Here is a 16,194-nt window from a genome sequence, read left to right on the forward strand (position 1 = left end):
CACACACACACACACACACACACACACACGCGACGGTCTACAGGACTTCTCATAGGGTAAACTGTAGGCCTAGTGTGTATTGTATAGAAGTTCCACACTGCTGAGGCTGAGCGGTGGGAGTTATTGAGATATCTACGTAGTACCTTCGTTTCCCTCAACAAATGAGACTGTATCTGGTGGCCCACCTGTGGACCCTGTCCCATAGCTTGGGAACCCAACTGTGTGAGCTATAGGAGGACAATGTAACTGTCTGGCTGTCCTTAACCATGTGGTCTTAATGGACTCCCTTCTGGTTCCCAAAGACATCACCAGTCAGTGCTCTGCTCGGATTCCTGCTTCACATGATCAGGGGAAACTGATCTAGGAAAGGAGAGAGAGAGAGAGAGAAAGGGAGAACAAGAAAAAGAAAGGGGGGGAGGGAGGGAGGAAAAAGAGAGCGCGAAACAGTGAAAGGAAGAGTTCCGTCCAGGCAGGACTGCGGCGGGCAGTGCAGGCAGAGACAGACAACATTGATTTGGGAGGAGGGAGGAATTGCATTTAGCTAATTGGATTAGAGCCGCGCTGGCTTTCCCCATTTCCCCTTTGTTTTGTGGTCGCCGCCTATCTATTGATCTCAATGGGACTCCCAGGCCCTAACCTGCTATAGGTCTCCCTGGACCAGTGGTGAGCCACACAGCCTCACACCACACAGCCTGTGGTCTGGGGCCCAAACTGATCTCTGAACAGTTGTTAAATGGTTTAAGAGAAGGATGGAGGACAGTAGCCAAACCCTACATTGCATTCAGATATCAGATTGGTCTGCGTTGTGATGTCAGTTTGTATTAAAATCAAATCAAATTGTATTTGTCACATACACATGGTTAGCAGATGTCAATGCGAGTGTAGCGAAATGCTTGTGCTTCTAGTTCCGACAATGCAGTAATAACCAACGAGTAATCTAACCTAACAATTCCACAACTACTACCTTATACACACAAGTGTAAAGGGATAAAGAATATGTACATAAAGATATATGAATGAGTGATGGTACAGAACGGCATAGGCAAGATGCAGTAGATGGTATAGAGTACAGTATATACATATGAGATGAAGTAATGTAGGGTATATAAACATAAAGTGGCATAGTTTTAAAGTGGCTAGTGATACATGTATTACATAAAGATGGCAAGATGCAGTAGATGATATAGAGTACAGTATATACATATACATATGAGATGAGTAATGTAGGGTATGTAAACATTATATTAAGTGGCATTGTTTAAAGTGGCTAGTGATACATTTTTACATAATTTCCATCAATTCCCATTATTAAAGTGGCTGGAGTTGAGTCAGTATGTTGGCAGCGGCCACTAAATGTTAGTGGTGGCTGTTTAACAGTCTGATGGCCTTGAGATAGAAGCTGTTTTTCAGTCTCTCGGTCCCTGCTTTGATGCACCTGTACTGACCTCGCCTTCTGGATGATAGCGGGGTGAACAGGCAGTGGCTCGGGTGGTTGTTGTCCTTGATGATCTTTATGGCCTTCCTGTGACATCGGGTGGTGTAGGTGTCCTGGAGGGCAGGTAGTTTGCCCCCGGTGATGCGTTGTATTGAGTTTAAATGAGATGGAGTCTGGATTAGAATACAGTTTGTTTACAGGTGGGGTGTTTAGAGGGATATTGAAATGTGATCACCAATTCACCAAACTTTTTCAGTTTGTCATTTATTTTTGTTTATAATTCAATTTGTAAGGTTGATTTGCAGCTCTGTGTCATTTGGCTACAGACAGCACGTCCAGCTAATAGCTGTCAGGTTAGAATAGCCTGCACTGTATTCCTACACTAGCATAAAAATGTTCCATACCTCTAACCAAGACGTGGACTAGAATTAAATTAGACCAGATTGGCTAAACTGATGCCTTGGCCACCCAGTGCTGCTGGTCTCTTATCGTAGCTCTACGCTAACCACCGTTTTAAATACCGTACAGTACTCCCATTCTAATGGTAATCCAATCTTTATAGAAACCCATTTAAGGCCAACATGCATCATTTTAATGTACTGCATCGCAGTCTGATGTTATTCCACTGACTAACCACTCCAGTGTAGTTTCCATATGGTCATACTGCTCTACTTTGAATGCAATGCAGCATGCTTTAAATTGGTAAAAAATGCTAAATGTCAAATGAAGCAGAAACTAATGGCGGGGAGGAGAAGGCTAAGTCACTAGACTGTGATCGTTAAACCGGAGAGAGAAGGCCGTTACTATCAGTGGGTTTAGAAAGACCTCTTTACTTTCCTACTCTGAGAAAACAGATATGGATTAACAATCACAGACAACCCAGTACCAGAAGATTAATGACCAGCCTTGTAGCCATCTAATTTAGAACATTAATGACTAACGCCTAATTAATTACAAATAGTCAGGCTTTCTCTCCTCTCTCTCTCTCTCTCTCTCTCTCTCTCTCTCTCTCTCTCTCTCTCTCTCTCTCTCTCTCTCTCTCTCTCTCTCTCTTTCTCTCTCTTTCTCTTTCTCTCTCTTTCTCTCTCTTTCTCTCTCTCTCTCTCTCTTTCTCTCTCTTTCTCTTTCTCTCTCTTTCTCTCTCTCTCTAAATGTTCATAGTTAAAAGCAGCGTAGATGATCTAGTATGGATGTATTTTACTCCCCTTTGACTTTCTGTCCTCAGAGCCACAGTGATTAATGCAGGGCCTTAAATTAGGAGAGTGATGATTTGCCGATGACACACGGACGCTGTTCAACTGGCAGACAAACACTTTACAATATCTACTAACTAATCTATGACTGCTAACATGGATGGGTGATGGTCTCTTCCTCAAATGCCACAGCAGATAATTGTTCTCTATAGACTCCCAGATGGTGACGAGATGATACTCTGGACATGTCACTGACCCTCAGTCATTGGGTGCGGCAGGTAGCCTAGTGGTTAAGAGCATTGGGCCAGTAACCCGAAAGGTCACTGGTTCGACTCCTCGAGCCGACTAAGTGAAAACTATCGATGTGCCCTTGAGCAAGGCACTTAAACCAAATTGCTCCTGTAAGTCACTCTGGATAAGAGCGTCTGCTTAATGACTCAAATGTAAAAAAAATCTATGTAGCTAAAATCTGGTCTAAAGTTTGTTGTAGGCCCCACATAGCGCCTGTCAAACGAAACTAACGCTTTGCTTTGTTTATTGTTTATGTTTGCAGGTGACCTTTGAGCAGCACAAGGAGAACCTGGCCCGTATGTTCCGTCAGTACCAGAGACTGGGCTCCGAGGGCGATGCGGCTGGTATCCGGACCATTTCCGGGGCCAGCCGGGACTCTGAGATTCTGGGCCAGCTCCGGACCAACAGGCATCAGGGGGAGGAGACTGCCCCCTCCACCGTGATCGAGCTCACCATTGACTCAGAGGGGGTCCCCCAGAACCAGGAGTCCCCCAACACTACCCCTCCCTCAGCAACATCAACAGCATCTGCCTCCACCCCCAGCCCTCCAGAGAGAGAAGGAGATAGAAGTCAGAGGGGTCAAGCACCCATAACGGTGTCCAACATGCTGGCCAGAGCTGAAGAAGAGGATAATGAGGAACTACAGCAGGTCCAGAATCAGATCTCTGAGGATCAGAGAGGAGGTGCTGGTGACAGAGCTGAAGCTACTACACAGGAGACTGAAGCTAAACTTACTGAGGATAAAGTCAGCAGTAAGACCGTTGAGGCCATGACTGAGACTGAGACCGCCACAGACAAGACTGATGATGCTGCAGCAGCATCTAGCACAACTGAAACAGACGAAGCGACCAAGCCAGAAACTGATGACGCGAAGGTGGCTAAAACGGAAACAAGCGACGATGGTAAAACATCTGATACCGACAAAGTAGTAAGACCTCAAACGGATGGAGAGAAGGGGTCAGAAACGCACAGCTACATAGCCGCCAACGTTCTTATGTCTGAAGATTCCCTGAAGGAACCCAAGGAACCGGAACTGGCAAAGCAACCGGAGGAACAGGTCTCTGCTGCCATCTCAGCCTGCCAGAAGGGCAGCGTGGCGGAGGGGTCACCAGTCGGGGCATCTCTCCAGTCAGTCAGTGACCAGGTCCGACCCAGCTCCACCGACGACAGCATGGAGGAACCCTCTTTTGTCTCCGCCGCTGGTGGAGAGGAGGAAGAAAAGGAGGCAGAGGAGGTGAAGACAGAGGAGGTTGTAGTTGAGGAGGAGAAGATGGAAGAGGTTAAAGCAGAGGAGATCAAGACAGAGGAGGTTAAAACTGAAAAGAAGAAGGAAGAGGAGAGTGTTGCCGAGGTCACAAAGTCAGCAGTGGAAAGTCAAGAGACACCACCTGCTTCTGTACCTGAGGAGAGTCAGACACAACCCCCTAAAATGGAGGAGATTGACCTGGACCCGTCTGCACCAGGCACCGACCCCACCAGCACAGAGCCAGCACAGCAGCCTTTAGAGTCCACAACATCGCCCCCTACAGCCCTGGAGGCCATACTACCAGCAGCAGTAGGGGCCACTGTCTCTAAATCTGACACCCCACAGGCTGTAGCACCAGCAGAGGCCCCCAGCACCAAGGCGGTCCAGCCAGAAGCCCCAGGGGCCACAGAGGCCCCCAGCACCAGGACTGATACCTCTCCGAAGGTAGCCACTTCTAATGCTGTGGAGGCAGGGAAAGACAGTGCAGCAGAGGGCCCTGGCTCTGCCACCAAGACCAAAGAGATCCACATTGCCAGGCTGGATGTGTCCAGTGTGGCCTCAGACACAGAGAGACTGGAGCTAAAGGAGACCTCCACACCTGTATGTCATCACTGCTTTCATCTATTTACTGGTCTTAACATGTATTTACATGTATATTGTGTCTTTCACGACAAGTGCTTTATAATGTACAGTATGTACGTGGGTATGGCTATATGGCTAAAGCTAATCCTGTTTATATTTATATGGCTAAAGCCAAAGCTAATCCTGTTTATATTTATATGGCTAATGCTAAAGCCAAAGCTGATCCTGTTTATATGTATGTGGCTAATGGTAAAGTCAAAGCTATTCATGTTTATATTTATATGGCTAATGCTGAAGCCAAAGCTAATCCTGTTTATATATATATATATATGGCTAATGCTAAAGCCAAAGCTAATCCTGTTTATATATATATATGGCTAATGCTAAAGCCAAAGCTAATCCTGTTTATATATTTATATGGCTAATGCTAAAGCCAAAGCTAATCCTGTTTATATATATATATGGCTAATGCTGAAGCCAAAGCTAATCCTGTTTATATATATATATATATATGGCTAATGCTGAAGCCAAAGCTAATCCTGTTTATATATATATATGGCTAATGCTAAAGCCAAAGCTAATCCTGTTTATATATTTATATGGCTAATGCTAAAGCCAAAGCTAATCCTGTTTATATATATATATGGCTAATGCTGCTGCTAACTGTCCTGAGTGCTGTACCACAGGAAGTTCATCAGGGCGACACGGCTGCAGCCGGTGCCTCAGGAGGCCAGGCCAGCGAGAGCAGCTCCTCCGCTCGCTCCACCATGTTCCGTATTCCAGAGTTCCGTTGGTCTCACATGCACCAGCGCCTGCTCACAGACCTGCTCTTCTCCATCGAGACTGACGTGCAGATGTGGAGGAGGTAAAGGAGGGGAATTGGTTGAAATACATGGAGAATTGCATAGCATTTTGATCTGATTTCTTGGTTGCAGGTCAGGCGACTTTCCAACTCACTAACTTACAACAAAAAACTGTCTATCCTGCGAACATTCTGATCTCCAGGTCGTTGCTGTAAATGAGAAGGTGCTTTCAGTCAACATGTAAAACAAGGGTTGAAAAAAAACTGAGAGGTTTAAACTGAATAGATACAGAGCCTTCAGAAAGTATTCACACCCCTTGACTTTTTCCACATTCTGTTGTGTTACAGCCTGAATTTAAAATAAATTGAGATTTTGTGTCACTGGCGTACGTACAATACACCATAATCTCAAACTGGATTTAAAACAAAAACAAATGAATAAATAATGAAAAGCTGAAACGTCTTGAGTCAATGGGTATTCAAGCCCTTTGTTATGGCGAGCCTAATTAAGACCAGAAGTAAAAATGTGCTTAACAAGTCACATAATAAATTGCATGGACTCACTCTGTGTGCAATAATATTTATATATTTATAATAGTAAATAATATTTTTATATTTAATTTTGTATTATTATTTACTGCCATTCTATATTATTATTTGTCATTGTTTATAATTTTATTACAATGTATATTGTATACATTGTTGCTTTGGCAATATTGACACAATGTTTTTCATGCCAATAAAGCAGCTTGAATTTGATTTTTTTTTAATTTAATAGTGTTTAAGATGATTTTTTGACTACCTAATCTCTGTACCCCACACATACAGTTATCTGTAAGGCCCCTCAGTCAAGTAGTCAATGAGGAGCCATGAGTCCAATGGTGACTTTAAAACAGTTAGAGTTTAATGGCTGTGATAGGAGAAAACTGAGGATGGATCAACAACATTGTAGTTACTCCACAATACTAACCTAAATGACAGAGTGAAAAGAAGGAAGCCTGTACAGAATAAAACATATTCCAAAACATGCATCCTGTTTGCAACAAGGCATTATAGTAATACTGCAAAACATGTGCTAAAGTAATTCACTTTTTCTCCTGAATACAAATACATAATTTCAAGCATAGTGGTAGCTGCGTCATGTTAAAAGCAAGCTTGTAATCGTTAAGGCCTGGGGGGGGGGGGGTTCAGGATAAAACTAAACTGAATGGAGCTAAGCACAGGCTAAACCCTAGATGAAAACATGGTTCAGTCTGCTGTCCACCAAACACTGGGAGACAAATTCACCTTTCAGCAGGACAATAACCTAAAACACAAGGCCAAATTTATACTGGAGTTGTTAACCAAGAGGACATTGTATGTTCCTGTGTGGCAGAGTTACAGTTTTTACTTAAATCGGCTTGAAAATCTATGGCAAGACCTGAAAATGGTTGTCTAGCAATGTTCAACAACCAACTTGACAGAGCTTGAAGAGTTTTGGAAAAAATAATGGGCAAATGTTGTACAATCCAGGTGTGCAAAGCTCTTAGAGACTTACCCAGAAAGACTCACAGCTGTAATCGCTGCCAAAGGTGCTTCTACAAAGTGTAAACAAGGGAGTGTGAATACTTATGTAAATGAGATATTTCTGTATTTCATTTTCAATAAATTAGGAAGCATTTGTAAAAACATTTTTTCCATTTGTCTATATAGGATATTGTGTCTAGATGGGTGAGGGGGGGAAAAAATATTTAATCCATTTTGAATTCAGGCTGTAGCACAACAAAATGTGGAATATGTCAAGGGGTATGAATACTTTCTGAAGGCACTGAATGCATTGATTGTGTTGTACATTGATTCAATGGTTATAATGTTTAGCTTATATGTACCTCCGTGTAATTTATGCCCGTCTCCTCTCTCCCAGTCACTCCACTAAGACGGTGATGGACTTTGTGAACAGCAGTGAGAATGTGGTCTTTGTCCACAACACAGTGCACCTCATCTCTCAGGTGGTGGACAACCTCATCATGGCCTGTGGAGGCATCCTGCCCCTGCTTTCTGCTGCCACATCCTCCTCAGTGAGAGACACTGTCTGTCTGGCTGTTGTGTCGGTCTCTGTGTCTGTCTCTGTGTCTGTCTCTGTGTCTGTCTCTGGTGTGTGTGTTTGTGTATGGCCACCCACAGGAGGTTATCCCTGTCCATCCATCCCCGTTGACCTTTCTCCAATCACATTAGACTACAGTTGGCCAGTGCTAACATGGTTAGTGTGTTTTTGTACTGTCTGACCCCAGTGACAGTAGCACTCCAGTATAACATCAACCCTGATGGACCTGCGGGCCTCTGTCTGTCTCCCCTCCATACCACTCCCTTTACCATTTACACTGGAAACAATGTCCAGTATGGACTGATGGCTGTGGCTACAGCAGGGGTCAATTCCATCATAATTAGATTCAAAGACGGGATTGAATTCAATGAGGATTTAATCTGATTGAAATCTGAAATGGACAGAGTGGAAATTGAATTGACAAGACGTTGAACCATTTCCTTTCTTACCAAACATTGTCCCTAAGTTGACTAATAGCTACATGTCATAATTTAGTTTGGATTTGACAGTAATGATGCTAGTGATGGTGGTGTTTGTCCCTCTTCTTCTCCTCAGCATGATCTGGAGAACATTGAGCCGTCCCAGGGTCTGTCGGTGGAGGCGTCGGTCACCTTCCTGCAGCGCCTCATCAACCTGGTGGATGTTCTGATCTTCGCCTCCTCCCTCAACTTCACCGAGATCGAGGCTGAGAAGAACATGTCCTCTGGCGGTATCCTCAGACAGAGCCTTCGCCTGGGTACGTATGGAAGAACCTCTCTGCCTCTCTCTTCTCCTCCATCCCATCTGGTCTTTTCCATCTCTTCACATCTCCTCTCCCCATTCCCATCTTCTCTTCCTGTTCTGTTCTTTACATGTCTTCCCTTCTTGTTTCCCTCTTTTCCTCATCTCTTCACTTCCTCCTTCTTCCTTTACTTCCTCCTCCTCCCTTCACTTCCTCCTTTTCTCACCCTTTTCCTCCTCATTCACCTCTTTTTATCGATCCCCCTCTATGTCAGACTGCAGTAGACTCTAATAGCAGCCTGAGCTGCCAAAGCTCTCCATAGTGTATCCTCTCTCTTTCTCGCTCTCTCTCTTGGCTCGTAGCAGCCCTCTCTTATCTTGTTATTATAACCCCTCTGCGCTGCAACACTCTAAAATGGCCGCCTATGATTAGTCGATTCCCCTGTAATGGCCCTGGCTGTAGCCCTAGGCCTGCCTCTCTCTCGCTCTCTTTCTCTGCCTCATGTTCCAGTCTATTAAAGTAACCCAGTGACAGCTCCGAGACGCGGCTAGACCCCTGCTCTGCTAGCTGAATAAAATATACTTCAAATGCTTTACATTATTCATTTTATTCAGGCACTACATTACACCAACCACCTTATCCAACCTCCAACCCACCCCTCATCCAACTCCTAAGCTCCCTAGTACAGTAAGACTATGCATGGTGATTTAAACCATCTGCTCCATTTGGGTAATGGGCCGTGCTCTGGTATCCATTTTTGCTTTTAAAACTCCTTACAAACTAGCTCGTAAACAAAATGGTCGCCCTGTACGCCACCTTGTTCAGCTGATAGCCAGTCGCGTTTTTTCCCCTGGGTTTATCCCAACGGGCATTCTCATTGGTGGGGAGCTCGGTGGAGAGTGATTCTGTCGTAGCACATGCCTGCTTTTAGAGAGCTGCCGTTATGAGATTAATTTTTGATGAGGTATTCTTTCCCTGTTGCTGGTGCAGTAATCTGATTTGGGTAGACTGTAACAAGGTTTCAAGGGGGAACTTACACACAGGCACACAAACACACACACACACACACACTGCCTTTCCTTCCTGAAGGCCTCAATGTAAAACTCCAGACCATTCCAGATTAAATACTTCCACCTCTAATCTAGACGGTTCAGAGTTCACATTTGTCAGTTGTCAAATACAGAAACGAGGGAGGTGCTAAAAGAAGGATAGAAAGCAAAATAGAAAGCGGTGCTCGGAATATAGCACCGTAATATATCATATAAATAATAAAAAAAATGCCCCCTTGCCGTGGCAGGAGCCAGAAACCTACCTGAAGTTATCAAACAGTGGATATTTTACCTCATGTTCTGTGAGGTAGTTTGTTACCCAGGCAAGACCCACATGCAGAGAGGCACCATTGTCATCCAATATTGAATGAACCCCATGCAGGGTTTGGATACAGTGAGAACTAGTGTGACCTTGGATACAGGAAGAACTAGTGTGACCTTGGATACAGGGAGATCTAGTGTTACCTTGGATACAGGGGGAACTAGTGTTGGGGAGCAGGGAGAGAAGAGGTGAACGCTGTTGTCCAGGTGGACTGGAGCCTTGACCTTGTTCCTGGAGAGTTCAATTCTTTCTCAACCGCTCCTCACTTCTCACTTTCTGTCTCTCCCCAATTCTCTCTTCTCTTGGCTTCTCTCTGTCTCCTCCTGCCTTGCTTTTTTGGTTGTTCGTTCTCTCACTACTTCACCTCTGGACTTCCTGAAGGGCCGCCCCCAGGTGGTGAAGGTAGGCAACAACACCTCCACTACGCTGATCCTCAACACAGGGGCCCCACAAGGGTGCGTGCTCAGACCCCTCCTGTACTCCCTGTTCACCCATGACTGCGTGGCTACACACGTCTCTAACTTAGTCATCAAGTTTGCAGACGACACAACAGTGGTATGCCTGATTACCAACAACGTTGAGTCAACCTACAGGGAGGAGGTGAGGGCCCTGGCAGAGTTGTGCCAGGAAAATAACCTCTCCCTCAACGTCAACAATATGAAGGAGCTGATTGTGGACTTCTGGAGACAGCAGAGAGAGCACGCCCCCATCCACATTGACGGGACGGTAGAGGAGAGGGTGAAAGTTCCTCAGCGTACACATCACTGACAATATGAAATGGTCCACCCACACAGACAGTGTGGTGAAGAAGGCGCAACAGCGCCTCTTCAACCTCAGGAGGCTGAAGAAATTCCGCTTGGCCCCTAAGACCCTCACAAACTTCTATAGATGCACCATTGAGAGCATCCTGTCAGGCTTTATCACCGCCTGGTACGGCAACTGCATTGTCCACAGCCACAGTGCTCTCCAGCCCAATTCTTCACCAGGGGAAGTGTGTCTTCCTCCAGGACATCTTCAGCACCCAGTGTGAAAGCAAGGACAAGAAGATTATCAAGCACCTCAGTCACGGTCTGTTCACCCCGCTACCATCTAGAAAGCGGTTACAGTACAGGTTCATCAAAGCTGGGACCGAGAGACTGAAAAACAGCTTCTATCTCCAGGCCATCAGACTGTTAAATAGTCACCGCTAGCTGACCACCGTCCAGTACCCTGCCCTGAACTTAGACACTGTTACTAGCCGGCACCACCCGGTACTCTACCCTGCACCTTAGACAGTGCTGCCCTATGTACATAGTCAATGAACACTGGTCACTTTAATAATATTTACATACTGTTTTACCCACTTCATATGTATATACTAGTCAAGGCTCATCCTATATAATTACTGCTGTACACACCTTTTCTATTCATATATTGTCCATCATGTCTATACACACCATCATATACACATAGATTTATATTCCGGACTCAGACATGGCTCATTCTGATATTCCTTCATTTCTTTCCTTTTGGATTTGTTTTGTATTGTTAGGTATTACTGCACTGTTGGAGCTAGAAACATAAGCATTTTGCTGCACCTGCGATAACATCTTCAAAATATGTGTACGCAGCCTATTTTCTTTGACTTATACATCCACCGCAACACTCTCATTCTCTCTCTCCAATATCTCTCTCTCCATTCTCTCATCTCTCTCTGCAGTGTGTGCCATGGCTGTGAGGAACTGTCTGGAATGTCAGCAGCACTCTCACTTCAAGCCCAGCCAGGACAGCGCCCGCGGCCAGCAAGCCGTGCACAGCCTCATGGGGGCCGCCAAGGCCATGCCCGCGCAGGCAAGTAGTATCATCCCTCCTCACCCCCCCCCCCCCCCCCCCCCCCCCCCCCCCCCACTTCTCCCTCCCTCTCCTCTTTCTGTCATTTCGGGAATCATGACTTTCTAGCAATACCCCCCCCAAAAAATTTTTTTTTTACATTTCCCAATCTCCCTAGCAGACATGGAGAAATACCATAATTGATGACATTTCTCCTCCTGTATATTAGTTGAATAGGATCACTGCACTTAGTGAATTGTAAGCATCCCTCTAAGTCATCCTTTGTCTTGTGTTGCATCCTAATAATTCCCCTGCAGGAACCCATCCCTTTGTGGTCCTCCCTATGTAATAGCAGAGAGTTATTATTGCATTAGCTGATATCTTATTGCATTACTTTGCCTGCAGTTATGTTACACTAGACAAGGCTCTTTGTCATTGTTGGCCTTTTGATTTGATATAGTGACTTCCAGTAAAACATTTTTTTTTAAATCCCTGTTTTTCTTCCTGAAACCAGTGTGTAAAATCTCATTCATAATGCAGTGAGTGGCTCTATGGTAAACCCATTATGTTAAGGGTCTGAGTCTCAAGGGGATACACAACATCCTGCTGAATGGGGCAAATACTGTACAGTATGTGGACTGGCCAACTATACACTTCCCATGGGTTGATTTTCAACACTCGGGCTACTGATGGTGGAATGGGCCGTTGTGGTTGACCTCTGCTAACACATACACATTCCATGACAATCAGTTATCATTTGATGTCTTCGACTTACAGAGAAGTCTAGTTTTGGACAGTGGGTAGAGCATTCAAACTGATGATGGTGTGTTCAGCATTAACCAGCAATAGGTGCTTACATTATTATGTGTGTGTCTGTTCCTGTCTGTGTCTGTCTGTGTCTGTGTGTGCATGTGAATGTGTGTTCTACATCTGCAGAGCCCTGTTGATGTTGTGACAGGAGGGATGTCTCCCATCAGAGACATGGACCGTCTCCTACAGGAAATGGACATCAACCGCCTCAGAGCCGTGGTCTTCAGAGATATCGTGAGTTTACAAAGCTTTGATAAAGACTGAGGTTGAAACGAGTCAACTTTTCAAATAAATAACAGTAGCTATGCATTGCAAAAACTTCTTTTTTTTTTTTTTTTTAATACTGTAAAGATGTAGGATCTTCATTTGAGCCAGTTTGCAACAGCAGGAAACTGTTCCTGCAGCAACAGGACATGTGTATTGTTATTGCATTTTTGTAGGTGTTTGTAAAATCAAGTCTGAAATTTCAAAGTGGAAATTACACATTTCAGAAGCCTTATTAAAACCTCAAATACACTACAAGTAAAAAAAATCCTTCATTACAGGAAAGTTCTTCTGCAACAGGGTGATCAAATTAAGATCCTACATCTGTACATATTCAAACATATTACAGACTGGTGGTGTACTGTATTATAGCTGTGTTGCATGTTGTGTGTGTTTTGGTAAAGGAGGACAGTAAGCAGGCTCAGTTCTTGGCCCTGGCCGTGGTTTACTTCATCTCTGTTCTCATGGTGTCCAAGTACCGAGACATCCTGGAGCCCCAAAACGACAAGAAACTCCCCCAGCGCAGCCAGTCTGCCAGGAGTGCAGGTACACACCTCACCCATATGGCTATGCAGGAGCTACATCTAGCAAGTGTCCATCCCTCAAGATGTCAATCTCTGTCTTATACATTACCGTAATTGCTGGACTATTAAGCGCACCTGAATATAAGCCGTACCCACTGAATTTTTTTTAAATATGTATTTTGTACATAAATAAGCCGCAAGTGCCTACCGGTACATTGAAACAAATGAACTTTACACAGCCTTTAAACGAAACACGGCTTGTAACAAAAATAAATAGGCTTTTAAACGAAACACGGCTTGTAACAAAAATAAATAGGCTTTAACGAAACACGGCTTGTAACAAAAATGTAAAAAATAGCAGTAAACAGTAGCCTACCAAGAAAGTCAAACTTCATTGCGGTGGCGATTGTTTTGGCTTTCAGTCGGATCTGCACAGTTGAAACACCTCGGCCGTCTGCTCTCTGTGTGTTGACCCAGTCTTCAAGCTCATTTTATAGTTCGGGCCATCTGCTTTTCTTCTCTGAAAGCTTTTGTTGTCAGCGTCAGTTCCTCACGCTGCTGTTTCCAACGTCTTATCATCGACTCATTAAGGCCAAGCTCCCGTGCAGCAGCTCTATTTCCTTTTCCAACAGCCAGATCGATCGCCTTCAACTTGAAAGCTGCATCATATGCATTTCTCCGTGTCTTTGCCATGATGAGGGTGACAAAATGACTACCGTAATCAGAATGATGGGAAGTTTGAGCGTGCTCGATTTACGTCACATTATGTGACGGTGCTCAGTTTTTTGGCGGCGTGAATTTTGTGGGGAAATAAAAAATCATAAATTAGCCGCGTCATTGTATAAACCTCGAGGTTCATAGCGTGGTAAAAAAGTAGCGGCTTATAGTCCGGAAATTACGGTAGTTATATATGGAATTTCCAAATGTCTTGATTGTGTCTTGAAATGTACTGGTGTGTTGATAGTCTTTACAACCTCTGAGATGTGCTATAGTAGATTCTCATTCATTTTTGAAGCACGTAGAAAGTTCAGGTGTTTCTCAATGTTTATAAATGTTTATAAACATTGAGAATGTTTACCTCCTTTAATGTTTCCGCCCATCAGACAGTAATGCCGTCTCTGGCGGTCCCGACCTGGAGAGCAGTGTCTCCCTCCGTCGCCGAGACTCTGGCATCGGGGATGACCATAGCTCCGTGGCCCCCAGCGAGGCAGACTCCACCGCCCAGGGGCCCGACGCCGTGTCCGAAGCCCTGTCCACCCTCTCCTCAGAGGTCAGGGGTCACAGAGAGAACCCCACGGCGAACGCCAGGGGCGGGAAGAACGTGAAGGACATCCTACGCAGCCTGGTCTCGGCGCCTGCTGATGACATCATGGTGGACCCCAGCCTTCTGCCGCCGGCCTTCCTGGGAGCTGCTATGGGAAACAACCCCAACCAGTTCAGATCCTTTGACAGGTGCGTGGGCCACAGAGTTTTAGAATCAGGGGTCAGTCTCTCAAAGGCTGATCTCTGTATCGGAGTCTGCTAACTTTTTAAATACCTCTTGACCTGGTTCACAGCCTCACAGCTCTTAACCCCTCCCCTCCCTACCGTGAAACGGTCCGACATGAACATGTACTAAGTGAAGGCGAGGAAGCATCACATCAGAAACCCACTACCATCACAGACCCCCTTTTAAACTCTTGTACCCCCCCCCCCCAACCCCATCCCTGTAGCTCCCTGGTTTGCCTGTCGACGTGGCTTCTCAACACAAATAAACAGGGCTACAAAGTACCTGTCTTCAGGAAAACACATCAAAACAATCGAGGCATCTGCCAGAGGAAGAGAGAGAGTAAGAGGGGAAAGAGAGAGCGGGAGGGAGAGTGATCTTAAAGACGACTGTGGCAGCCAGCAGGAAGCTGTTTCTTTTCACCTTGTCACTGATATTTAATAGCTTCTCTTTTTCGTCTCTCTCTTTCCCGGTCTTTCTTTCTCTCTGTCTGCACCGTGGGCTAGGCTGTCTGTCTCTCTGGTACTATAATAAGGGAAAGAGAAGCTGGCTAGATGGATCCCCTATGGAGTGAGGGGGCGAGCGGTCAGAGACTTAGTGGGAACGCAAGGCAGTGCTGTGTGTGGGTGGGTGTACTGTACCTATACAGACTATACAGACATCTCTAAGTGAGAGTTAGCTGACGGACGGACTGAGGACGAGGTCTGGTTTGTATTTGGGGGAATAGTCTTTGTGGCACACCAGACACAAAGGAAGCGGGGAGAGAGAAAAAGGGAGAGGGAGAGAGCGTGAGGGAAAGAGAGAGCAAGATCCCCCCCCCCCCCCCCCTCCTCCCCTCCACAGGAGGAGAGACACCTAGTCAAGCTTCTCATGCCAAGGAAGAAAGAAAGCGTTTCTCCATCACCCCCCTCCCCATCCACCCCCCACACTCCTCCTCTTCCAATCGGTGGGAATTCCGAGGCATCCCTGTGATCCTCAGCCTCTTTATCTGTGGAATGCTTTGTCAGGACTCTGGGCACTCCTCATATCTGGTGGGATTAGAGCGGCTCCCGGGGCCGTTAGCGTTGGAGAGGAGGAGAGCTGGAGAGCATAGAGTAACAGCTCTACCTCGCCACGGGGAGCCCCAGTCAGACCCCCAGCTGGCCCCAGCCCAGGCAGCTCCCGGCCCCTCTAACCCAGAGATGAAGGCCCGGCGGCTGGGGTTCCCAGGTCAGCACACCCCTCCTCTGGTCTTCTACCTTTATCTCCCACCAGGATCCGCCTACCCTCACAGACCCTGAAACCTCTGGCTCGGAGATGCCTGGTTATCTTGATGGTTCCTGCTCTCTACTGCGTGGCTGTGCTCTGTGTTGAGGTCTGGGCTCTGCTGTCCTCTGCTCCTCTCTCTCTCAGGTCTACTCTAATCTCTACCGTCTGTGTTGAGGTCTGGGCTCTGCTGTCCCCTGCTCCTCTCTCTCTCAGGTCTACTCTAATCTCTACCGTCTGTGTTGAGGTCTGGGCTCTGCTCTCCCCTGCTCCTCTCTCTCTCAGGTCTACTCTAATCTCTACCGTCTGTGTTGAGGTCTGGGCTCTGCTCT

The 16,194-nt window shown here is 45.9% G+C and overlaps 1 protein-coding gene across 1 annotated transcript in view; it reads left to right on the forward strand.

The window, feature by feature from the left end:
- Positions 1 to 16,194, forward strand: part of LOC120034741 (lipopolysaccharide-responsive and beige-like anchor protein) — a 244,439-nt gene that overhangs the window by 42,452 nt on the left and 185,793 nt on the right. Inside the window, exons 21-28 of the mRNA XM_038981345.1 lie at positions 3,182 to 4,765; positions 5,434 to 5,612; positions 7,453 to 7,606; positions 8,188 to 8,368; positions 11,424 to 11,539; positions 12,470 to 12,577; positions 13,012 to 13,153; positions 14,235 to 14,583. Coding sequence (XP_038837273.1) covers positions 3,182 to 4,765; positions 5,434 to 5,612; positions 7,453 to 7,606; positions 8,188 to 8,368; positions 11,424 to 11,539; positions 12,470 to 12,577; positions 13,012 to 13,153; positions 14,235 to 14,583 — 2,813 coding nt within the window. The remainder of the gene's footprint in view (positions 1 to 3,181; positions 4,766 to 5,433; positions 5,613 to 7,452; positions 7,607 to 8,187; positions 8,369 to 11,423; positions 11,540 to 12,469; positions 12,578 to 13,011; positions 13,154 to 14,234; positions 14,584 to 16,194) is intronic.

Source organism: Salvelinus namaycush, chromosome 42 (genome assembly GCF_016432855.1).
Source record: "Salvelinus namaycush isolate Seneca chromosome 42, SaNama_1.0, whole genome shotgun sequence".
Lineage (NCBI taxonomy): Eukaryota > Metazoa > Chordata > Actinopteri > Salmoniformes > Salmonidae > Salvelinus > Salvelinus namaycush.